This window comes from Lethenteron reissneri, chromosome 24, assembly GCF_015708825.2.
Source record: "Lethenteron reissneri isolate LAM-NWPU_2019-01 chromosome 24, ASM1570882v1, whole genome shotgun sequence".
NCBI classification, from domain to species: Eukaryota; Metazoa; Chordata; class Hyperoartia; order Petromyzontiformes; family Petromyzontidae; genus Lethenteron; species Lethenteron reissneri.
The window spans coordinates 18985485-19011138 of NC_083802.1; the positions used below are offsets into that span (position 1 = coordinate 18985485).

At 52.6% G+C, this 25654-nt stretch overlaps 1 protein-coding gene across 1 annotated transcript in view; it reads left to right on the top strand.

Annotated features, from left to right (window-relative positions):
- LOC133346746 (mucosa-associated lymphoid tissue lymphoma translocation protein 1 homolog) overlaps positions 1 to 19265 on the top strand; it is a 29393-nt gene extending 10128 nt beyond the window's left edge. The window contains 16 exon segments of the mRNA XM_061558589.1: positions 4748 to 4872; positions 7346 to 7493; positions 7665 to 7849; positions 8464 to 8563; positions 9288 to 9359; positions 10106 to 10192; positions 10860 to 10895; positions 11415 to 11618; positions 12242 to 12419; positions 14325 to 14399; positions 15041 to 15174; positions 15340 to 15464; positions 15466 to 15490; positions 16184 to 16341; positions 17808 to 17936; positions 18230 to 19265. Of these exon segments, the coding sequence (XP_061414573.1) occupies positions 4748 to 4872; positions 7346 to 7493; positions 7665 to 7849; positions 8464 to 8563; positions 9288 to 9359; positions 10106 to 10192; positions 10860 to 10895; positions 11415 to 11618; positions 12242 to 12419; positions 14325 to 14399; positions 15041 to 15174; positions 15340 to 15464; positions 15466 to 15490; positions 16184 to 16341; positions 17808 to 17936; positions 18230 to 18805 (2357 nt within the window). The 3' untranslated portion in view covers positions 18806 to 19265.
- Positions 19266 to 25654: the final 6389 nt, after the last annotated feature.

The following is a 25654-nucleotide window of genomic DNA, read 5'->3' on the forward strand; positions in this document are numbered from 1 at the left end:
TGTGTGTGTCACCAGGCTGTGTGTGTGTGTCATCAGGCTGTGTGTGTGTGTGTCACCAGGCTGTGTGTGTGTGTGTCACCAGGCTGTGTGTGTGTGTCACCTGGTTGTGTGTGTGTCAGCAGGCTGTGTGTGTGTGTGTGTGTCACCTGCAGTTGTGTGTGTGTCACCTGTAGTTGTGTGTGTGTGTCACCTGTAGTTGTGTGTGTGTGTCACCTGTAGTTGTGTGTGTGTGTGTCACCTGTAGTTGTGTGTGTGTGTGTCACCAGGCTGTGTGTGTGTGTGTCACCTGGCTGTGTGTGTGTGTCACCTGGTTGTGTGTGTGTCACCAGGCTGTGTGTGTGTGTGTCACCTGGCTGTGTGTGTGTGTCACCTGTAGCTGTGTGTGTGTGTGTCACCTGTAGCTGTGTGTGTGTGTCACCTGGTTGTGTGTGTGTCACCAGGCTGTGTGTGTGTGTCACCTGGTTGTGTGTGTGTCACCAGGCTGTGTGTGTGTGTCACCAGGCTGTGTGTGTGTGTCACCTGGTTGTGTGTGTGTGTGTGTCACCAGGCTGTGTGTGTGTGTGTCACCAGGCTGTGTGTGTGTCACCTGGTTGTGTGTGTGTGTGTGTCACCAGGCTGTGTGTGTGTGTGTGTCACCAGGCTGTGTGTGTGTGTGTCACTAGGCTGTGTGTGTGTGTCACCTTGGTTGTGTGTGTGTCACCAGGCTGTGTGTGTGTGTGTCACCTGGTTGTGTGTGTGTGTCACCTGTAGTTGTGTGTGTGTCACCTGCTTGTGTGTGTGTCACCAGGCTGTGTGTGTGTGTGTCACCTGGTTGTGTGTGTGTGTCACCTGGTTGTGTGTGTGTCAACAGGCTGTGTGTGTGTGTCAACAGGCTGTGTGTGTGTGTCAACAGGCTGTGTGTGTGTGTCCACCAGGCTGTGTGTGTGTGTCACCAGGCTGTGTGTGTGTGTCACCAGGCTGTGTGTGTGTGTGTCACCTGGTTGTGTGTGTGTGTGTGTCACCTGGTTGTGTGTGTGTGTGTGTCACCTGGTTGTGTGTGTGTGTGTCACCTGGTTGTGTGTGTGTGTGTGTCACCTGGTTGTGTGTGTGTGTGTCACCAGGCTGTGTGTGTGTGTGTCACCAGGCTGTGTGTGTGTGTGTCACCAGGCTGTGTGTGTGTGTGTCACCAGGCTGTGTGTGTGTGTCACCTGGTTGTGTGTGTGTCACCAGGCTGTGTGTGTGTGTGTCACCAGGCTGTGTGTGTGTGTCACCAGGCTGTGTGTGTGTGTCACCAGGCTGTGTGTGTGTGTCACCTGGTTGTGTGTGTGTGTCACCTGGCTGTGTGTGTGTGTGTCACCAGGCTGTGTGTGTGTGTGTCACCAGGCTGTGTGTGCGTGTCACCTGGTTGTGTGTGTGTCACCAGGTGTGTGTGTGTGTGTCACCAGGCTGTGTGTGTGTGTCACCTGGTTGTGTGTGGTGTGTCACCAGGCTGTGTGTGTGTGTCATCAGGCTGTGTGTGTGTGTGTCACCAGGCTGTGTGTGTGTGTGTCACCAGGCTGTGTGTGTGGTCACCTGGTTGTGTGTGTGTCACCAGGCTGTGTGTGTGTGTCACCAGGCTGTGTGTCACCAGGCTGTGTGTGTGTGTCACCTGGTTGTGTGTGTCACCAGGCTGTGTGTGTGTGTGTCACCAGGCTGTGTATGTGCGTGTCACCTGGTTGGGTGTGTGTCACCAGGCTGTGGTGTGTGTGGTCACCAGGACTGTGTGTGTGTGTCCACCAGGCTGTGTGATGCGTGTCACCTGGGTTGTGTGTGTGTCACCAGGCTGTGTGTGTGATAGTGTCAACAGGCTGTGTGTGTGTGGTCACCAGGCTGTATTGTGTGTGTGTCACCAGGCTGTAGTGTGTGTGTGTGTCACCAGGCTGTTTGTGTGTGTGGTCACCAGGCTTGTGTGTGTGTGTGTGTCACCAGGCTGTGTGTGTGTGTGTGTCACCAGCTGTGTGTGTGTGTGTGTCACCAGGCTGTGTGTGTGTGTGTTCACCAGGCTGTGTGTGTGTGTGCTCACCAGGGCTGTGATGTGTGTGTGTGTCACCAGGCTGTGTGGTGTGTGGTGTGGTCACCAGGTCTGTGTGTGTGTGTGGTGTCACCAGGCTGTGGTGTGTGTGTGTCACCAGGCTAGTGTTGTGTGTGTGTGTCACCAGGCTGTGTGTGTGTGTCGACCAGGCTGTGTGTGTGTCACCAGGCTGTGTGTGTGTCACCAGGCTGTGTGTGTGTGTGTGACCAGGCTGTGTGTGTTGTGTGTGTGTGACCAGGCTGTGTGTGTGTGTCACCTGCTTGTGTGTGTGTCACCAGGCTGTGTGTGTGTGTGGTCACCTGGTTGTGTGTGTGTGTCACCTGGTTGTGTGTGTGTGTCACCTGGTTGTGTGTGTGTCAACAGGCTGTGTGTGTGTGTCACCAGGCTGTGTGTGTGTGTCACCAGGCTGTGTGTGTGTGTCACCAGGCTGTGTGTGTGTGTGTCACCTGGTTGTGTGTGTGTTGTGTGTCACCTGGTTGTGTGTGTGTGTGTGTGTCACCTGGTTGTGTGTGTGTGTCCACCAGGCTGTGTGTGTGTGTGTCACCAGGCTGTGTGTGTGTGTTGTCACCAGGCTGTGTGTGTGGGTGTCACCAGGCTGTGTGTGTGTGGTGTGTCACCAGGCTGTGTGTGTGTGTCACCTGGTTGTGTGTGTGTCACCAGGCTGTGTGTGTGTGTGTCACCAGGCTGTGTGTGTGTGTCACCAGGCTGTGTGTGTGTCACCAGGCTGTGTGTGTGTCACCAGGCTGTGTGTGTGTGTGTGTGTCACCAGGCTGTGTGTGTGTGTGTGTGTCACCTGGTTGTGTGTGTGTGTCACCTGCTTGTGTGTGTGTCACCAGGCTGTGTGTGTGTGTGTCACCTGGTTGTGTGTGTGTGTCACCTGGTTGTGTGTGTGTCAACAGGCTGTGTGTGTGTGTGTCACCAGGCTGTGTGTGTGTGTCACCAGGCTGTGTGTGTGTGTCACCAGGCTGTGTGTGTGTGTGTCACCAGGCTGTGTGTGTGTGTGTGTCACCAGGCTGTGTGTGTGTGTGTCACCTGGTTGTGTGTGTGTGTCACCAGGCTGTGTGTGTGTGTGTCACCAGGCTGTGTGTGTGTGTGTCACCAGGCTGTGTGTGTGTGTGTGTCACCAGGCTGTGTGTGTGTGTCACCTGGTTGTGTGTGTGTCACCAGGCTGTGTGTGTGTGTGTCACCAGGCTGTGTGGTGTTGGTCACCAGGCTGTGTGTGTGTTGGTCACCTGGTTGACCTGTGTGTGTCACCAGGCTGTGTGTGTGTGTCTACATGGCTTGTGTGTGCTGTGTCACCTGGTTGCCTGTGTGTGTGTGTCTACCAGGCTGTGTGTGTGTGTGTCACCAGGCTGTTGTTGGTGTGTCACCATGGCTTGTGTGTGGTTGGTCACCAGGCTGTGTGTGTGCTGTTTGTCACCATGGCTGTGTGTGTTGATTGTCATCAGCTGTGTAGTGTGTGTGTCACCAGGCTGTGTGTGTGTGTGTCACAGGCTGTGTGTGTCGTGTGTCACCATGGCTGTGTGTGCAGTGTCACCTAGGCTGTTTGTGTGTGTGTCACCAGGCTGTGTGTGTGTGCACCAGGCTGTGTGTGTGTGTGTCACCTGGTTGTTGTGTGTGTCACCAGGCTGCTGTGTGTGTGTCATCAGGCTGTGTGTGTGCTGTGTCACCAGGCTGTGTGTGTGTGTGTCACCAGGCTGTGTGTGTGTGTCACCTGGTTGTGTGTGTGTCACCAGGCTGTATGTGTGTGGTGTCACCAGGCTTGTGTGCTGTCACCAGGCGTGTGTGTGTGTGTCACCAGGTGTGTGTGTGTGTCACCAGGCTGTGTGTGTGGTGTCACCAGGCTGTGTGTGCGTGTCACCTGGTTGTGTGTGTGTCACCAGGCTGTGTGTGTGTGTCACCAGGCTGTGTGTGTGTGTCACCAGGCTGTGTGTGTGTGTGTCACCAGGCTGTGTGTGTGTGTGTGTCACCAGGCTGTGTGTGTGTGTGTGTCACCAGGCTGTGTGTGTGTGTGTGTCACCAGGCTGTGTGTGTGTGTCACCAGGCTGTGTGTGTGTGTGTGTCACCAGGCTGTGTGTGTGTGTGTCACCAGGCTGTGTGTGTGTGTGTGTCACCAGGCTGTGTGTGTGTGTGTGTCACCAGGCTGTGTGTGTGTGTGTGTCACCAGGCTGTGTGTGTGTGTGTGTCACCAGGCTGTGTGTGTGTGTGTGTCACCAGGCTGTGTGTGTGTGTGTGTCACCAGGCTGTGTGTGTGTCACCAGGCTGTGTGTGTGTGTGTGACCAGGCTGCGTGTGTGTGTGTGTCACCAGGCTGTGTGTGTGTGTTGTGTCACCAGGCTGTGTGTGTGTGTGTGTCACCAGGCTGTGTGTGTGTGTGTCACCAGGCTGTGTGTGTGTTGTGTCACCAGGCTGTGTGTGTGTGTGTCACCAGGCTGTGTGTGTGACCCAGCAGGCTGTGTGTGTGTGTGTCACCAGGCTGTGTGTGTGTGTGTGTGTCATCAGGCTGTGTGTGTGTGTATGTGTCACCAGGTTGTGTGTGTGTGTATGTGTCACCAGGCTGTGTGTGTGTGTATGTGTCACCAGGCTGTGTGTGTGACCCAGCAGGCTGTGTGTGTGTGTGTGTCACCAGGCTGTGTGTGTGACCCAGCAGGCTGTGTGTGTGTGTGTCACCAGGCTGTGTGTGTGTGTGTGTCACCAGGCAGGCTTGTGATCCTGGTGCAGCCGCAGTCGCTCTCCGTGTTCGCGGGCCATGACGTGGAGCTGCTGTGCGTCGCCGAGGGCTCCGGCGAACTCCACTACACCTGGTTCCACGGCCAGGTGCAGGTGAGACTTCCATTCTGTTCCCCCCCCCCCACAGCTGCCGCCGCCTCAGTTGGGCAGCGTTTAACATTGGTTCGTGACAGAGCGGGGACCGTCACGGTGAGTGGAGATGAGGAAGGGCTCAGCCATGGTGGTGAGCAGGGGCCACGTGCTCTCTCCGCGCTCTCTCCCCGCTGTCTCCCCGCTCTCTTTGCGCTCTCTCCCCGCTGTCTCCCCGCTCTCTCCGCGCTCTCTCCCCGCTCTCTCCGCGCTCTCTCCGCGCTCTCTCCGCGCTCTCTCCCCGCTCTCTCCCCGCTCTCTCCGCGCTCTCTCCGCCCTCTCTCCGTGAAAGTGACCGGGAGCTGCCCGCCGGTGCCGATCGCAACACGCGCGACAGCCGAGCGAAAATGTTGCCGCTCTTCAGTAGCATAAACTTTTCTCTCTCCCTCCATCTCTCTCCCTCTCTTTCTCCATCTCCCCCGCTCTCTCCTTCCCGCCCCCCCGCTCTCTCCCTCTCTTCCACCGTCTCCCTTCCTCTCCGTCGCCCTGTGGCAGCCAGGGAAACGTGCCGAGCGTCTGCCGAGCGCCAGGAAGCCGCGTGCCGGCGTGTTGGTCGGCGGCTGAGGGGAAGCGCGGTAGCGGTGAAAGCGTTTCCCAGAATTGCGGTGACGTCTCCGTGGAAGCCTCGCCGTAGCAGGAGCCACCGGCGTGCCGCGATCGCCGCCCCGGGTGGGAGGGGGTGGGGGGAGAGCGGATCTCTCGTGGCGGCACAGTCACGTGACGCAGTTGAGTTATCGGTAACCGTGCTAGAGGTAGCGGAGTAACTGGGAGTCGAGTTTAACCGGCGAGGGGTCCGGGTAATGTGCACGCCGCATGTGCGACATGGCCGTGGGTCTCCGTTTGGCCACCAAGGTTAGCCACCTGGTTTGGCCGCGTCGTTGAGGCCTTGTGGTTTAGCCGAGTGATTGGTTTCCCAGAAACCTGAGTTCCTCCACGTGTCGCACGGCAAACCCGCTACCCCCTCTCAACTGCAAGCACACATGCGGCTCACCTCCGATTCGCACGGTTGGCTACATAAGGTGCGAAAGAAGTTCAACGTACGTACAACCGCCCGCCTGCTTTTCCCACCTGTGCCGCAGCACCCTGGGCATTGAAGTAAACATCTGTGATGCTGCGTTAGGAGTGGCGCATCACGACGAACAACACCAATTTGGCACTTTTGTCAGTGTTCCTCTTGCCTAGCGCCGAGTGAATATCACACACCCCTAACGAGTGAATATCACACACCCCTAACGAGTGAATATCACACACCCCTAACGAGTGAATCTCAACGCAACCCTCACGAGTGAATCTCAACGCAACCCTCACGAGTGAATCGCAACCCGAACATTCGATGCTCAGGTGTGAAAGCCACGCGGCAGATTCTGCTGAGCCTGAGTGAATCGCTGCTGCTGCTGCACCTCCTTTGATTTTTCAAACTTCACATTGCTTCAATATCACTTCCCGTTGAAGAGGAAAACAATATATGTGTAGTGGGTCCAACTGAGTCATGGACATTGTTCCTTTTAGAGGCAACACTTTTATTTGTAACACCGTCACACAAAGGGGCAGTACCTGCTCCTTTACCAGACGACAGCGAGTTACTGCTACAAAGGGTCGATCCCTCACTCGGGTCTCCAACCACGTGGTTGCCTCGTAGGATGGAGAGCTTCAGCTTGTAGATGTTGAGCTTGCCGCTTGTAGAATGCGGCGACCTCGGTCCCTGTCAGGGACCCGCCTTATATCCCCCTCCGGTCGGGGCCGCTCCGCCCTCTGCCCCGCCCGCCTTCCTGAACAATCTCGTTCCCTCTCGATCCTTCTCAAGAGCTCTCTCCGGACACGTGATCACCCCTTAGTCCCTCCACCTGGGGCCCCCTGTGTGGGGCAACCCTGTCCCTGGGCTGACACTCACCCTCCCCCTTTGGGGGGGGGGGGGGAGCCCCCACCACACGCTGTGCATGGTGCCCGCACTACCCCAGTGCTCGCCAAGCCCCGCTAGGGCTGGTATTACACACAGCCACCCACACGGTGCTGTCCACGATGTAGGAACATCGAACGGCACGGTCCTTTCGGGCCGGCACCATACAGTGACATCCCTGATGTCACTACATCTATATAACGGACGAATGCTTTGAGTTTCTGGGTTTTGGGTGTTCGGAGTAGATTTTGTTGAACCGAGCGATTAACTTACGGGACCAGGATGAGTCACGGTCACCAGAGCGAGCTGGCATTGAGGGCGCTGACGCTACGGCTGCTGTCGCTTTTAAACCATCGAGATTGAAAAGAATTTCTTTGAAAAACTGCTTTTTTGTGTTTACATACGTACGTGGGTGACGCTGTTGGCATAATCATTATCAGCATCGTCGTCGACGTCGTCTTCGACGGCTCGACGCGCTGTTGTAGTTTCTCACTCGTGTGTGCCCCCGTGTGCCCCCGTGTGCCCCCGTGTGCCGTGCAGGTGGCAAACGCCAACCATGCCCTGCTGGAGATCCCGCACGTTGACCCACGGCATGAGGGTTACTACACGTGCCGCGTCAACAACAGCGGCGGGGAGTGCGTCTTCTCTGAATGGACGCGCATCACCGTCATCCACCCCCCCCGGGACGGTAGGTGGTGTGCGGTGCTGTGTGGTGGTGTGCGCTGCGGCGTGATGCGGTGTGGTGCGATGCACACGCATGGACAAACTTGAGCCCTGCCTCCATGAAACCACCTCCACCACAAACAACCACCACCCCCGCCACCGCCAGCCATAACCGCGGCCCGCCGCACGCACACAGGCGTGGAGGTGCCGTTCCCACGGCTCGGCCACCTGGAGTTGGTGGAGCAGCCGGCGGAGTGCACGGAGCTGGCCGTGGGCGACACGCTCATCCTGGAGGTGTCCGCCATCGGCACGCCGTGCCCAGCCTACCAGTGGCTGCACAACGAGGAGGCGCTGCCCGGCTCCACCAAGCGCTCGCTCATGGTGAGTGACCGGCGACGCCACTCGGGGGTGCCCGTCGTTCGTCGTCGTTGTCATCATCATAACAATCGTCATGGCTATGATCATCACAATCATCATCTCAATTATCGTCAGCAGCGCTCGCTCATGGTGAGCGGCCGGCGACGCCACTCGCGGGCCCGTTGATTTGTCGTCGTCGTCGTCATCATCGTCGCCACAACCACAACCGTTGTCAGCAGCCGTGGTCTGTCCACTGCTGAATGGGGGGCGCCTCCCAGCCGCCACCTTTCGTGGCCTCGCGGTTCGACAATCCACCTCACGTGTGCACAGGAGCCTATTACATCGCTCCCTCTCCTCCGTGGACGTCCTTTTGGCCGAGTTGCCTTCCTTCGGATGCCGCTTCGTTATTATTATTATTATTATTCATCCCCCGCCTCCAATCCGTGACACGTCACTCGCTCGCTTTTCTGAACGGCTGGAATGAAGCCGTGAACCTGCTGTGCGTGCCTTTTAGGCGTCGGTCGCCTAAAATGATATGGCCATGCATTCAGAAATACAGCAGTGACTCGCACCGCACAGGGAAATCTTCAAATATAAGGGAGACATTGAAGAAGGTGACGCGTTGCCGTGTGGCACAGGTCGACGGCGTCAAGAAGGAGCACGAGGGGCGCTACCAATGCCGCGTCTCCAACCCATTGGGGCACGAAGTGCTCAGCAACTGCGCACGCGTCAACGTGTGTGAGTCTCACGCATGATTACGCACGCACAATCACGCATGCACGGTCACGTACCGTCACGTACGCATGCATACATGCGTGCGTGATCATGCACGCACGCACGATCACGCATGCACGGTCACATACGCATGATCACGCACACACGATTATGCACGCACGCATGATTGCGCACGATCACGCACGATCACGCACATGCACGATCACTACAACACCTGACGTCTAGTAAGCCAGTCTGTCTCTAGGATTCGAGGTCACGATGTTACACTGCCATGCCACACCGGTGCTTACTTTTAAGGCTGAGTCGACCTAGGGGAGGCCCATAACTGGTTCAGATAATAAAAACTGGTGTTTATCGTGAGAGGGAATCGAACTCGGGTCGCCAGGTTTCTAACCACTACACTGCCGCTCACCAAACATTAAGCATGCACAAACGCATGCATGCACGCACGTCGCACGCACGTCGCACGCAAGTGCGACTTACCCATTAACGAATCCACTGCTGGATGAGGGAAAGCTTCCCCAAGCTGCTGCCGTCATTCACGGTCCATCGACGTCGCGGTCCGTGAATGATCGGGCAACATCTTCCGTCCATGCCGTGCGGTTGTTCAATTTGGACAGCTGCGAAAAAGAGATTCACAGATCATCAGATTCCTCCGGCCTGTAAAAATATTTTATTTAATTCTGAGTCTCGCGTGGTTTTTTCCGGCATTCTGTCCCCGCCACAGACCCGACGCCGGCGATGACGGCGATGACGACGACGGCGGCGGCGGCAGGGAAAGAGGGCGCTCTTCCTGAAGGTAAGAGAGCAAAGGATGACGAGCCTTAAGCGCAGCTTGCGGCGTTTCTGGATATTGAGCAGAGCTATCATCGTAAGAGCTGGCCGGGGGAGCAGGGGGGGGCGAAAGAGACGATGTTTTTGGAGTTACGCAGTGCGACTCACGGGCGCCGTTCATGAAACACGCATCCAGTTATGGGAGTAAGAAACGATCATTTTAGTTTCATTTGTGTCATATGTAAGTGGGTCACGTGACCCCTGCAGCAGCGACTAGCAGAAGTGCCAGATTGATCTTGATAAAAATAATCCCCCTCCGCCCCCTCCAACTTTTTGTGTGAATTAATGAAATCGCCATGGGAGGCCGAGCGACGTAAATTTGAGCTCTTGGTGGGCGGCTCATGTTGGTGAGAGTATTCGCGTGCATTCCCTACTTCTACTATTTTCAAACTCTCTGCAAACTGGGGTTGAAAGCGTTGATGCACCAGCTCCGTCTGTCCCGTCAGTCCGTCTGTAACGGGAGGGGGGGGCGATGGGGGGAGGGTACGATAGCTCCGTAAGGATGACGACGCGATAGGAGCGAGAGACGCAAGTTGTTTGCGACTCGCCGTGGGGAAACCGGCCACATCCATCGAAGCGTTGCCCACGCCCCTCCCCCCCACCCCCCACCCCTCACCCCCCGTGGTCTTTCCGCGGCCTATGGCAGCGCTGCTTTATTATTATTATCCCAAAATGAAATAAAACGTTCTTCTCCCGCTCCGTGTCCGTCAGCGATGAAAGCGACGTTCGTGCAGACGGATCACGACGTACCGATCGAGACGCTGCACATGCCGGACAGGTGCTGCCCAAACTGTGGAGGTAACGCTTCGCCCGCCTCACTCTCACAGCGAGGACACTGGCATTGATTTACAACACGGGGGGGCCTTGCTGAGCCTCTGGGGGGGGGAGCGGGGGGGGGGAGTCTGCTACATTGGAATACACTGTTTTGTTTGGCCATGGATTTCTTAGCGATGGGAGTTTGGCTTCGTGTGGGAGGAGGAAACCGGAGAGCCACGGTGGCGAGATGTTCACTACCTCGCCTGGTATGGAGAAGGTCGTGGGTTTGATCCCGAGCCTGACGCCTGCTGCTATATATTTGGAGTTTGCGTGTCTCTCTGCCCGTGGTCGCGTCGATTTTTCTCCGGGTCCTCCGGTTTTTCCCTGCACATTTAGAAACATGCATTTAAGAATATTTGGCTGCTATACATCTCCACATGATAAGCCACTTCGTTGAGCTACCATTTGTGGCCAGATCACTTCTGAAAAAAATCTATAAAGCTCAGTGGGCTTTACCTGGCAAAATAAAAATAGTTTAGTTTAATAGTTTTAAACCTACCGCTGCACCGCTGTACACGAGGGGGGGGGGGAGACACCTGGTATTGGCGTCTCCTAGCCACAGCTCTCGGCTCCACGCCTACAGCACCTGGCATGCCCTGAGACTGCGAGGATTGGTTCCGATGCGCCGTGTGTGCGTGTGTGCTTTCAGGGCGTCCGGAGTCACCAATGCGAGAAATCTTCAACGGTAAGCTCGGGTGTCTTGGGGTTTCCTTGGGGCTTCATTTCTCTCTCAATATTGCAGGGGCACGGATTAGACTGGAGTTGACACGTGACTCTCAGTTTCTGCTGATGAGGATGATGATGATGATGATTGATAATAGTTATTCGGATGCTGCTCAAAAGTAAAGTGATTTCCTGCTCAAATGAGAATTGATGCATTGGCACTCAGCTCCTATTTACAGCCCTGAGCCATCGGACAACAACCAATGTTGACTTCCCTACAAAGTGGTACTTATTGTATCGACCCGAGAGGGATGATGAGTCACATCCTTCTGTTTGCTAGCAGCTAGCTGTTCCACTGAGCCTCATGGCTAAGATGCTGCTGATGTTGACGTTTAGGCTGATGCTGCTGCCGACTTCTCTGACGATCGGAGATGGGGACGATGACGAGAGCACCGATGACGACGACTCGGCTGGCGCTAATTTCCAACGTTGACCTCTGACCCCTCCCATCCCCCCCCGCATCGTCCCCCGTACCCCCCAGCGGTGGACAAGGTGGCGCTGCTCATAGGCAACATGAAGTACGAGGCGCAGGTGCAGCTCAACGCGCCCAAGATGGACGTGCACGAGCTGGCCGGGCGGCTGCACCAGCTCGGATTCAAGGTGGTGTCACTGGTGGACGGCACCCAGATGGAGATGATGCGCGCTGTCGAGGAGTTCCTGCACCTCCTGGGAGAGGGCGTGTACGGTACGCGTTCCTCATCGCCGTCGTCACGATCGCCTCCATTGTGATCATCAAAATCATCGCCTTTGTGACGATCCTCGCTGTCGTCACGATCGCCGTCGTCACGATCATGAACATCGCTGTCGTCATCATCGCCGTGATCACAATCATCAACATCATCGCCGTCGTCACCATCGCCGTCATCACGATCGCCGTTGTCTCGACCGATTGACCCACGTGACTTACGGAATATGCAGGGCTTATTGTCATTGCTGTAAATGTTTGTTGTTGTCATTCTGCCCATGTTCATCATTGTGATTATTATCATCATCATCAATGGGCTCTTTGCCAAGTTCAACAGACATAAATCCATCAACACTATTGTTATCATCTCATCGTCATGTGAGATTCTTAACACAGGTCTCAAAAGCAAAGCACTTCAGAAACAATTGGCGATAATTCTAAGACACACGTCAGATACACCCAATTCAAATGCACACCGTGCACGATCCGCACAGTCCCACACCTCTGATTAGCACGGTTGGCTACGTACGGTGCAAAAGTAGTTCGGGCCAGCTCCGCCGCTAATTCATTACAATTAGTCGGACGGGACGACCTCCTGAGCGGGCGACTCGTGCGACGCGCAGGGCTGCTGTACTTTGCGGGCCACGGCTACGAGAACCTGGGCGAGTGCTTCATGGTGCCCGTGGATGCCCCGCGGGAGTACGGCGCACAGCACTGCCTGCAGGTCGGCACCATCCTCTCCGCCATGCAAGAGCGTCTCACGGGCCTCAACGTCCTGCTGCTCGACATGTGCCGCAAGCGGTGAGGTCTCTCCCTTCCCCGTCGCCCGGCAATGACGGGCGACCGTCGGCGATGTAACGACGGTCTGGCCGCCACCTTGGGCGAGCGGGGTGGACATGTACGTTTGGCCATCAGCGCCGGGCCTTCAGTCAGAAACTGTTGATTTTAGTTTTTAACCAGGCGAGAGAAGTCAAAGACCGGGCAGAATGAGTCTCGTTTATAGAAGAGTGAGTGACCTGGGTCACAAAAATTCCGAAATTAAATAAAGTGCAACAGCAAAGCAAATAAAAAGTGGAGCTAAAACAGTGTCGCGTGATGGATAAATCGATGTCAACTTATAAATCCTATGTCGCGTGAGTCGGCTCAGGTAGATTGTTTGCAGACTGATTCAAGCACAATTACAAAATTGAGCTACAGAAATATGGTGACCGTCGTGCTGATGTGTAGACAGATTGTAGATTCAATCTAGATTTGAAGATTGTATATTGGTCACCGCACGATTACAAATTTACAAAACTTTAAACGATGTCCGTTGCGCCCCCTGGTGGCTGCGTGCGGGGAGCGGTGGTTCACCGGCCTCCGAGCACCAAGAGAAACGTTCAGAGTCACAACAACTCGGACCAACGCCAGCAGTCAGGACATCCAGTCACTGGGCAGCTGTGTCGCCAAGTCACGCGTACGATCTAAATAGGCGAGCGACAGGCAGTCCCGTGGACTAACTCCCCAAGGCCTTGCGGTACGCGGACCACGAGTTAGAGGATTCGGCCTCGACGCTTGGCCTTATCCTAAAAGGCACCCGTCCTTGGCCTGCGCCTGGCCTCGTAGCTTTCGGCCGTCAATTGAAGGCTGCCGCGAATTTAATCCAAAACGGCGAGAGGCTTTGAAACATCGTTGCTGTCCGGGCGTGGGATAGCTGAAAGGTGCTCACATTATAGCACTTGTGGGAAAATAACACTTCTAGTTGCTTAGCAACAACAATGACGATGAACCAGCACTCGCGAACTCCCTCCAGTGATTCGCTCACCGGCAGTCAGGTCGCCTCCCTATCACTCTTCTATCCCGACCACCATGGCTGCTGTTTCCGTGCACTTCACTCGTTGGTTGCTCCTCTACCCGTGTTAAGGACTCTTGTGTAGCAGGCGCTGACTGTGTCATCTCATGTTCAAGCACCCACACTGCAGGTCACAACAACGCACTCATTCAGACCACTCGCCCACCCACTTCCTCACCCACCTACTCCATCACCCACCCACTTGCTCACCCACCCATTCCCTCACACACCCACTCACCCACCCACTGCTCCCGCCCACTTGCCTCACCCCACCCACTACCTCAACCCACCCACTCACTCACCCCCACCCACTCACCCACCCACTCCATCACCCACCCACTTGCTCACCCACCCATTCCTCACCCACCATCCCTCACCTCACCCACTCACCCACCCACTCACTCCCATCACACTCACCCACCTCCACTTGCTCACCCACCCACTCCCTCACCCACCCACTCCCTCACCCACCCACTCACCCACCCACTCCCATCACCCACCCACTTGCTCACCCACCCATTCCCTCACCCACCCATTCCCTCACTCACCCACTCACCCACCCACTCACTCCCCACAGTGCGGGTCACCTCAGTTCTCTCCGCCTATTTCCTCACATTGCTCCACTCTGGAATTCCCTGTTCCCATCATCACCGTCTCTTTGCAGACGCTCTTGTTATAATAACTTGGCTCGATTCAAGAAACGCGTTGCACCCTTTATCCGTCGCAACTTTGATAAGAGTGATGTTTGTTTGCTCTGCCGGTTGACGTTTTTAGACCCTTTTCTTGTGGCAGCCGGCGACCTCTAACTAAAAAAAACCCAAACACAAACCCGTTTGGCGAGGCTAACCGGGCGGTGTGTCTGTCACTGTGCGCAGGAATAAAAACGACACGTCCATTCCCCAGCCAACCAATTTCAAGGTGACGGCAAACATCGTCTACGGCTACGCCACGTGAGTACCGTGCGCTCGTGCGGCACCAGCAAGCGGCCTCCGGTAAATCCACTGCTGGATGAGCCCCCCCCCCCACCCACTATTCTCACGCTGTGACAGTACTCGGGGTTATTTGACCAACACTTCACTGCGCCGGCCAGGGCGTGTTGACAAAGGGAGGGAGAACGGGCTGGGGAGTGGGGGGTGCTGATGTTAGCCGTGGGTGGGAATTGAACTCGGCTCACTGGGTTCATCGTGCAGCGCGCTGGCTTTCATGCAATGGAGGGAGCTGCCCTGGGGGTGTGGTCAGCGCCCTGGACTTGCAACGCTGAGGTCGCCGGTGCTGTTCAATTTCCCGGCACGACAGTCAAAGCAACGATTTATTAAAATCCCTCCACCGCTGTCTACCAAGCGGTATAAATGGGTTCAGTCGATTGGGAGGTCGTGTGTGGTGGGGTAAAGTGTGGGTACTCTTACCTCTTTCAAGTTGTCTGGCCTCGAGAGCTCCCACCAGTGGAGGCAGTGACTTGAGCAAGAAATTCAACGGCTGCACGTCCACAGTGACAACATTCACACGACCGATGTAATCGGCGAATGGTTTAATTGTTTGATTCGTGCTCAAGTGCCGCGCCCCCCACCCCATCGCCTGTCGTCCACCACAGGTGCGAGGGGGCGGACGCCTACGAGCTCAACTACACGAGAGACAACCAGAGCCACGGCATCTTCGTCAAGTACTTCAAGGAGCGCATGATGGAGCCGCGCAAGGTCACGCACGTCCTGGGGCTCGTCGCCGAGGGTGAGCGCCCGCGGTCGCGCCGCCCCCGCCCCTCCGTCTTCACCGCCGTGCCGATGGCTCCGTCACGTGCGTGTGCCCGCAGTCCGCGTGCGCACGTGTTGTGCGTGTTCGTGCCGGCGCGTGCGTTCACGTGTGCTGTGCGTGCGCGCGCGCGTCGCTGTGCAGACATGGGCAAGTGCGACATGATCCGGGACAAGCAGGCGATGGAGGTGCGGCACAGCATGCGGGAGGCGCGGTGCCTCACCGACCCCATCCTGCCGACCGGACACACGAGCGAGTTCAGCCTGCGCTTCGCATCGCTGGGCCCTGGCACACAGTACGACGCATCGTCGTCATCGTCATCGTCATCATCATCAATGTCTTCATCATCGTCATCGTCGTAATCACCATCGCCGTTATTATTAGCATCGCTTTTAGCATCACCGTTATGTCATCATCAACAATCTCAGAGTTGTCATTGTAATGTACAATTTAGTTTTCGTCATCTCCGATTTCTTTGTATTTTCATCATCTTCATCAATGTTGACATCACCAGAACTATAAAAAAAAATGCCCAACACTCTTAATACTTAGTTTAATGACAAGGCTAATGCAAACGTGTAAGTAAGTAATTCGTACATTTAATTTGTAGGAACATTTAATTTGATACCATGAAAACACGCAGGATAAGTTAAAAGGCAACGTATACACAATTAACATTGCTTCCATAAATTCGTTAGAATGGAACGTGCCCTCTCCAAAATGTTTAGCTACGTGTGCCACTGTGAGCGTGTGCGCTTGCAAGTTCAATTCCTGGTTGTGGGTTTACTCATCCCACCATCGAACCAGAGTCCATTAAGAAAAGCACCACCTTGTGGGAACGTTGACGGTGATTGTCCTATTGATAGACCCGCCCCCCTCCATAGGAACGTAGAATTTCCACCAATGGTTCAGGCCTGTAAATGTGGGATGACCATCGCGTCGGTGTAAAACACTGACTTTCTCCCCGTCCACCTCGCCCCGCGTCCAGAGCTGCCCAGGTCGCGGGTGCTGAACATGGGCCGCGGCTTCAAGGTGCAGCTCGGGTTCGCCGCCGAGTTCTCCAACGTTCTGATCGTCTACGTGACCGTGCAGGAGATGGAGCACGGCACCGAGTGGGTGGAGGCCTCCGTCAAAGACTTCTCGCAGGTGACCCCCGGCCGCTGTCGCTCGCCCGTCACTGGAGAACCTTGGGTCGGGGTGTCGACCGAGGTCGTGGGTGTCCGGGGCAGGGCGGCGACCTGTTTAAGGGAAACTTTGCCCCCGTTGTTTCCATTGGTACGCCAAGAGGTCAAACTGGTTCCAACGCACGACCTCTGATCACAAGTCCAGTGTGCCGACCATTACGCAATGGGGACAGGGGCACTCTGTCGCATTACGACGCTACCCAATAAAATAACTTACAATGGCATGGTCTCGTAACTGACACAAGGGAGTGTACGGTGTTTTCCTGCGTTGTTGTATCTTTGTTTAATTATCGATTGGTTAACGATTGGGTGCCGTGGTGGTGAGGTGTTAACTACCTCGCCTGGTATACAAGACGTCGTGGGTTGGAGTTTGCGTGTTCTGTCCGTCTCCTCTAGGTTTTTACTTCCACATGTAGAAACATGCAAAAGCCACTTCGTTGAGCTATCATTTGTGGCCAGGTTGTTTCTGAAAAAGAGCTGTATAGCTCAGTGGGCCTTAACTGGTAAAAAAATATATTAAATGTTAAACTGAATAGGTGGTGGACTCCATAGGCATTCACAGTGGTGCGGTATAGCTCCCCGATGCATTGTAGGGTATGCAGTGGCGGAGCCAGGATTTTCAGGTAGGGGGGCAACCCCTCCAACAATTAAAATGATAGAGGAGTTGTTAGTAAGTAAGGACTTGTCCCTTGCTTTTTATTCTACACGTGTGCGGCGATGGCGCAGCCATCAATCGAGGGTCGAATTTGAACAGTGTGTGATCGGCATCGCGCTCGCTGAAGGTGGATGCCTTCAGGGAAGTCGTGTGCTGTATTCGCAACTGCCAACAATTCTGTGAGTCACTTATAACCGCTTTGCCATGACTTATTGCCAATTACGGACTATGGTCCTATCATCTCATAGAGTCTCTGGCACGTAATAATATGCTACACAGTGGCAGTGGGGGTTGCAAAATGCCGATTTATTACTAATAAACCCCAATGATCCGATCGAAATTAGGGATTTCGATCGGATCATTGGGGGGACACGTGCCACCCCACCTCCCCCACTGGCTCCGCCAGTGAGGGTATGTGTTTCGTTGGCATTGATGTCCAATATTTTTCTCCATGTCAAGGTTCTCAAAATCCCTCCACTCGCGTCCAGCCAACAGTATGAAGAGGGGGGACATCACAGTCAGTCGATTGCAGGTCGCGTGTGGTGGGGCACAGTTTTGGTACTCCCACATGCTCCGAGACATCTGGCCATAAGTAGGGCAAAAGACAGAGGGAATATTTTGAGTTCCTTCTCGTGGAGGCCCTTCTGTCAGCATTAGCATGAGCGAGCAATTGCAGGGCCGCGCCTTTACCTCCACGATGCTCCTCGGATCAAGGGAGGCGCTCGCTGACGTGTTGTTGCGGGCTGGGCGCCCTGCTTCCGCTGTCTTGGCAGGAGCTGTGCGGGGTGAAGCTGGCCAATCAGGTCAGCCTTCTGGAGAGCGGCTGCTCCCTCCTCTCCTGCTACCCCTTCCCTGTGGGCGAATGTCGCTACACGCGCCTTGGCGGCCTCCAGAAGCTCAAGGTAAATGACACGGGCTCACGTGGCCCCTCCCCTGGCGGAGCCGACTCAGACCTTATCCCAATCCTAGCCCTCAACCCCTGATGTTCTAAACTCGGCGATGATCCTGCTCCTCGTTCCCACCAATGCTTCGCTTTTGCTCAAAACTTATTTTCCTGCGAGGGTCGATTCAGCCGGTTATTCCTCATTATTCCATTAAATTACCTCTTTGTGGGAATATGTTGTGACATGATGGCCATTATGCAAAAATAAAATAAAATTTTTGTTGACTAATCCGGTTTTTCTCCGCACCGCAGGTTCCGCTGGCCTTCACGGTGTCGGTCCAGTACAAGATGCGAGGGCACGGCATGCGGGAGCTCAGTGAGCGCATCGAGCTTGGCTTCCCGCTCATCTCCTACCTGTACCAACGCGACGCGCTCGACAGGCAGTGCGCCGCTGTGGCCGCCGCAGCGCCGCCCGTCCCCACGGACCCCGCCCGTGTCCAGACCGTCCTCAGTCTGGGCAGCATCCCCGATGGCCGGAGTGGCGATCGGGCTTCGGCGCGCCCCCCTCCCCGGCGACATCCCGCGCCTGCCGTCAACGGCTATGGGCCACCACCTCGTGCTTCCGCCGATGCCAGCACCGACGCCAGCACTGGCGCCGGCGCAGCCGCTGTGGCTGGTCACCCACACGTTCAGCGCCACTTGCCCTTCCTCACCGACCAATCGTACGATTTCCTGCATGGGGCCTGGTCAGAGAATGGCTTTGGGATGGATGTACCGGATAGGTTCGTGCAATATGTGACTGGTGGTGGTGGCGGCGTGCCGGAGGAGGATGAAGAGGCGGATGATGACACGCTGAAAGCTATACAGTTGAGTTTGTTACAAATGTAAAGTTCAGGGTGGAGCTATGGAGCACCTTGCCTGCCTCATTGTCGCTTTGCTCCACCCGTCAGCTGCAGTATGTATGTTGAACTTTTTTCACACCATATGTAGCCAATCGTGCTAATCGGAGTTGCAGTTGTCCGGGCGAAGGGAGCTCTGTCTCGGACCCTGCATGGAAATTAATGCAACGGGGCGCTGGGTGACCTGATCGGAGGAGTCGGTGATTAGCTCGTGTTTTAGCGATGAGCCAAAGAGGATGAGGAACTTGTTTCGAATGCCAGGCTCCCACCCAACGTATAACTGGAATCGTGTTTGTAATTGGTGTAATAATGTTACGGTTTGTGTGTCTGTTTGCCCCCGGTTAAGGCAACGGCGCTGGGAATGCATCGATCGTTGTCGTCTATAGTTTTATGAAGTCTAGCAACGAGCTGAAAAGACACACTATTTAAAGCATAATACGAGATACTAATTTTTTTCCATGTTGGTATATAAATAACCATTATTTAACGTACTTGGATGTGCATAGAAAAATATTTTGGTAATTATTGTTCACGAACATGAACACACTTTTTTGTCAATGCAATGCTGGTGAGGGCTTCCCCCATACCACGTGGGTCTTGGGAGTTATTTGACCATACTTCACCACACCGGTCAACACGGGTTGATGAAAGTGGGGAGCAGAGGGAGCTGCACTGCCCTCTGCTGCCCGCAACGTGCGTTATGCATCGTTGCTTAGCTTCAGAGATCTGAGCAGATGGGGCGCATTGAATGCCTGCTTTTGTGATCGGCTTTCTCACTGTTATTATTTAAATAGGGTTAAACATTGGCAGACTTAAGACAGTTGGGAAGGTACTGCAGAGCTGCTAAAAAGAACAAATGTTAATTCTGCATCACACCCTTCTCATGGTGGTGACAGCTCTGCGTGGTTATCTTTTACAAATGTTTTTTAACCTTCAGATTTTTCGTCACTTGCATTCCTGTTAACTGTAAATTTTATTTCACGCTTGTCTGAACGTCGGATTAATTTATTTTATTCGTTTTGCTGCTTAACCTTTACTTTTGTAATATAACGGTGCTTCCAAGTGGCACCTTTGCCGTTGAGGAGATACAATACGATTGTGATAACGATTATGAGGATGACAATGAAATGCTGCATTAACTTATGTTTCAGGTTTTAAGTTTCAAGTTGTTTTTGTTTAACCACGTGAGAACTCAGAAACCCAAGACCAGTCTCATTTGCAAGAGTGGCCTGGGTCACCATCATAACAAAAGCAAAACAAACATTAAAGTACAGCAATGAATCTTCTTGGTTCTTTCGGTAAAGTTACGTAGAAGGGAAATAATAAAATAATAAAAATAAAACATAAAATACAATTCTCACGACGTTTCGGCCACAACGCAAGCAGCCGTCGCCTCAGGTGAAGAACAGGTCTGTTGGAAAGACAGCGTCTGAATGACAGGTGAATAACAGGTCTGTCTTTCCGACAGACCTGTTCTTCACCTGAGGACGGCTGCTTGCGTTGTGGCCGAAACGTCGTGAGAATTGTATTTTATTGTTTTATTTTTATTATTTTATTATTTCCCTTCTACGTGACTTTACCGAAAGAACCAAGAAGACGAATCCCTGCAGTCACGAAAGCTTTAAATCGAAATTTACAGCAATGAAGTAAACAAATCAAAACAAAAACACCACTGCGTCACAATGCATCATGTGAGTCCATTTGCGGGTCTAATTCGCCAGCGACAGATTGCAGATTGGAGTAGGTAGCATGTGACTAGATGGCATCGCGAGAGGTTTTCTGAATATCGCGTGTCTGGCATTGAAATGTATTCTCAGTCGCCGACTCGGACAGACTTGGTTTAAATTAGTCCCTGGTCCAACTTCACCTCTCTCCGTCTCCTCCATATGCTGCGGAGCGGGTAGCAGCGGGGGGTTGACACAGTCAGCGATGTCTAACCGGGGTACTCGTCGCTTAGCCACATGCGTGCGCGCAAGCCGGATCCATCTCGCAAACTGGAAAGAACACAGGCAGTTGTGACGGAGACGGACGCCGATTATAATCTAGCAAAGTTAATAACTGGTGGATCACTGGGGAATGATCCATTCTCAGTCTCCAGACTTGGCAGAGAGCCGTTATGACTTGTGGGAGAGACCCACCCACCGGTCAATGAGGTGATTGTAAGGGGGGCCAGCACAGCAAGCAGGTATTTGACCATGTTAGATTTGTAACACATTCCTGCGGAGGGAGCTGGTAGGAACGTTGGGTTGCTCGGTCAATGGCCAGGGTCAACAGCGGCGTGGTGTATTCCGCAAATATGCCCGACTGTGAGGGTGGGCACAAGCCGGCGTGAGAAGGTTAAACGTTGAGTTTTATAAGGGCACCATGGGGTGACCAGCCTCTCCCCACCCAGCCACTCCCCACCCAGCCCCACCCCTCCAATTTTTGGATGCACGACGGACTGGTGGAACCAGGTGGTTCCTACCAATAATATCTTCTCAGCTGTGGCTACTTTGTGTGCGTAGACACATGCAAAGTGTCTTAAATACTAACTCATCATCATCAGGGCCCTCCTGTAAATGAATTGTGAAGACTCGATGAGCCAAAGTGGTTTATTATCGAATTAAGTGCATTTTCACTACACAGCGTTGTCTGGCTTCCTTGTTTCTATGTTTTATTTTGAATACTGATCACAGGGACTGTAGTTAATTTAACATTCCACAGTTAAGGCCTGGTTGTGTTGTCTTTTATACTGCTTTTTAAAATAATTTTACTGGGATTTTTTTTAAAAATAAAGTACATTTTGGGAAATCGTTGTGAGCGTTGTGGTATAGTTTTTATAAAGGGTGCAACGTTTATAGATATCCGCTTTTTAATGACCCTCTTACTCTCGTCTCAATGGCTGACTGAACGTTGTAAAAGTAATAGCTTCACATCTCACAGAGGATAGCGTTAAAATATGTAATAAGTTAGTGGGGTATCTACAAACGGATCCCCTTGTACAGAATGTATCCGTATATGTGTTGCATCAACGGTTTTTTTTATCCGAAGGCACAGGATTTTAAATTAGATGAATACGTGAAAATCTCTGGATGGAATGATTCACCCCCTATGCGCTCAGCATTTGTAATTGCCATGATTTAGGGTCATTGTGTGATTCAAGTATTTTTTTGCATTGCGGTGAATAGTAGTACCTCTAGTGGCTGCAGGGGTAAAGTGAACCCATAACATACCAATGAATTGAAGAGTATTCATTATTACACCACGTGGTTCTATGCATGTATCGCCAGGTTAAGAATGTATGTGAGGTGACATCTAAATTCAAAAGAAAGCTTGGCTTTAAAGCTCTGATATGCAGCTATAAACGAATGCACCACGTACGTTGCTCGTGCATTCTACATGGGCTCACGCTACCACTGCAATTGCAGCAAAAACTCTTGTATTGGTACTGAGCCACATGACTATATCGATGTAGAATCCGTCCATATGGAGTTTCTTTCCGCTGCATGGGCCCATGGCAGGCCCTGTCCGTCCGTCACCTGAGACTCTTGGCTGGTCCTTGTAATGCACATTTATTTTTAAGTCTGCAAAAACTCTGCTGTCTGCATTTGCTGGCAATATCAGGTTGCGAACCATAACTAGGCTATGTTTTTATTCATCATTGTTTTCTTACTCAATTAAATGTTGAAGTTAGACTTAGTTCAATGTAGAGGGGGCAGTACACTGTGCGAGGCAGCTGATGATACCTTCACCAAGTTTGGATCTCTTGTGGTGGGATAAATTGTGGGTAGCCTTAACTCTTCCACATTCTCCTCTGCAGGTAAAGACACGTCGCCTGGAGTGGGCTGAGCGTCATGTTAAAGGCTTAAGTTTAAATGAAAAAATATAATGCAGTATTGCCGAATTACACCAATGTTATCCCATCCATGAATTCTCAAAGCATACATCTTGCCACATTTGGAATTCACACTGGCTTTTTACGGGAAAAAACCCATCTCGTATTACAGGCTAAAGATTCCAACAATGGGCCTTCTTTAAAGAGCACAGAAATACCGACATAAGTTGGGATTGTAGAACTTTTACAGAAAATTAAATGGAAGTTCTGAGTGCGCACAGGAACAGAATTTCCGTGAAGAAATAACAGAGAGGGCAACTCGGTACATAATATCATAAGGCTGTTTCAGAAGCACATTTTAGAAGCGTCCAAGGGCCAAAATACAGCACAGTAGCTCTACTAAATCACGTCAATGACAACCCAGCATCTTAATTTTGATTTATCTAACGCGTAGGCATTTGCCAAGCGGGATATGGACAGTGGAGCGGTTGTGGGATGGTGGTAGTGGGCATATGGCGATTCAGCAAGCAGCCTCAACATTCAACCCCGAGGGCTCACTCGGTCGCATTTTTTTGTAACTCCCAAAAACATTGCGGAACTGTGTTCTGTACCACATTATCCTGTGTATTCAAGACGGCACAGGGTTGGCAACAGTTCATTGTGCATGCCAAAGCGGGCGAGTGAGACTGGCCATTCGCTCTGCCCGAAGACTGCGAACTCACAATCGGCAATTAACAGGGAGACTTTACAACGTAGGCGACACATTGCTCGCTCAATCACCGCCACTCACTCTTGGGCTAACCTACACAGCATGGACGTGCGGTCAGGAGAGGCAGGGGAGGCAGAGCCTCACCTGTGATACTCCAATGAAAATAGCTGTTACAAAAAGTAACAAAACATTTAATTAATATAAAAAATTTCCACTGATCTCTGTTATAAATGTAATTTCTGTACGATTCCAATCATTTTAATAGTCAAAATCGCCAAATTTGCGGAGCTCCGTTGCGAATACATGAAGAGACGAGAGGTGAGGCAGCGACGAGCTCAGCCTCCCCTGATTGCGCAACCCCTCAGTAACTGGATGGAGCGTGGGCAATAAGCGCGTGCCTGTTACTATCTCAGTCTGTCACCAATGTAATGTTTGTAGACCCCTTCATTTCATGTCCTCGCCTTCCATACTCCAGGTAACTTATTTCACGTATGTGTATAAAGATTTTTAGGCTCCCTGGTCTCGTCATGAAACTTCAATGAAAACGCACCAGGGGAGGCAGCTATCACATCTGCCTCACTGAGGGGGCGTGTTGGATTTCGACATCGGTAATATTCAATGTTTAGTGCCCATATTTGCGCTTACAATGTCCGCTCACTCTTTCTCGAGGAGTGGAGCGGTGGAGGGGATTGCCAGAATGGTTATTTGTTTATCGCCATGACCGCTCGCCAGATATAATTAATAAAATTAGCGAGTGACGTCACACTGAGCACCGCCCCCCTAATGAATAATCATGAGTGGATGACATGACGCCACAGTGAGCACGGGTGGGTGACGTCACGCTGAGCACCGCCCCCCTGATGAATAATCATGAGAGGATGACATGACGCCACAGTGAGCACGGGTGGGTGACGTTACACTGAGCAACGCCCCCCTAATGAATAATTATGAGTGGATGACATGACGCCACAATGAGCACGGGTGGGTGACGTCACTCCAAATGGGGAGGAGTCTCCTCCCTCCTCACCGAGAACTTAACCCTCATTGTGAGCGACCACGCACGCGAACACGTGACATACACGTGCGCACAGTAGCCTCGCGAATACATATTCTGATTCTGAAAAGGGTGAGCGCCCTGTAGAATTTTCCTGCTTTTTGAACCCCGGCCCCATGCTCCTCTTGACTTGTGGACGCCTGTGCAGTTGCACTGCCTGCACCACCCCGATAGCTACTCCCCTGTGCACACGCCACACATGTGCGCACCTTCTCAATCGCACGTCGCAGCACTTACAGAAAAGTGCGGAACCTAAGTTCTCGTTGAAGCATGCTTTTTGACCCTGATATGACGTCGCATACCTTAACGCGTCAGTACTTTGTAGATAAGAGTTGGTGGATCACGTCGATTTATCAGTCTTAGAAACCCGTTGGGCTGCTGCGAGGTGGCCAGGAGATTGCAGTACAGAAAATAGGTTGTGAACCCATGTATGTGCACCTTTAACCAAACTTTCTTTTATATTGCCTGGGGCCCCGTGATTTCGATAATGCTATTGCTGATAAAGTCTGTTAATCCAGCAGTGTTTAACAAACCTGATTCAACTAATGAGACCCCGAAGGTTGAAACCGGTCCAGAATTTGCTTCTTTAACTAAGTTTGCTTGGTGTTGTTGCTCTGGAAGGCCAACACTGGACAACACGTATTGTTTTATGTGTGGACATTGTTCTGTTTATATATGCGCAGGCCTTTCACAATTATTTCCTCATGTGCATGGGTTTTCTGCTGGTGTTCTGGTTTTCCTTTAGTACCTTTGCATGCAAATCACTTTTAAATGGCATTGGACAACCATGCCAGTACAGGGCTCTCCTAAATTGTCTTTGACGATTTAGGCTTTAATGAATAATAAATTATTGTATTGTTGGCCCTGATTCAAGGCTGTAAACCTGTCCCTTGGTTTTCAGTTTCAAGACAGAGCCTATAATAATTCTTTCTTTGGTCTGTGGTCATTCCGGAATTACTATGGAATGTCTCACTCGTTTGAAAGTTACAGTTTACATGCAATTCCACTTGCAATTTGCGCAGGTTAGCTGACACGTGCTATGGATTTAACCATGGCGACCAGGTAGTTATTTTGAGTGAAAAGGAAGGCATGCAGTATATACTTTTAAGCCCTCTGTTAGTCATATTATTTGCTGTTGTTTGACTTGCATCCCACTGGGATTTTTGCACACAGCGTTGGTGTACGGTGTTTTTTTTTGCTGTCTTTTCTTGGATTTTCTGTTTGCACTTAGTCACATATTCACTTTAAGATGTTTTTTTGT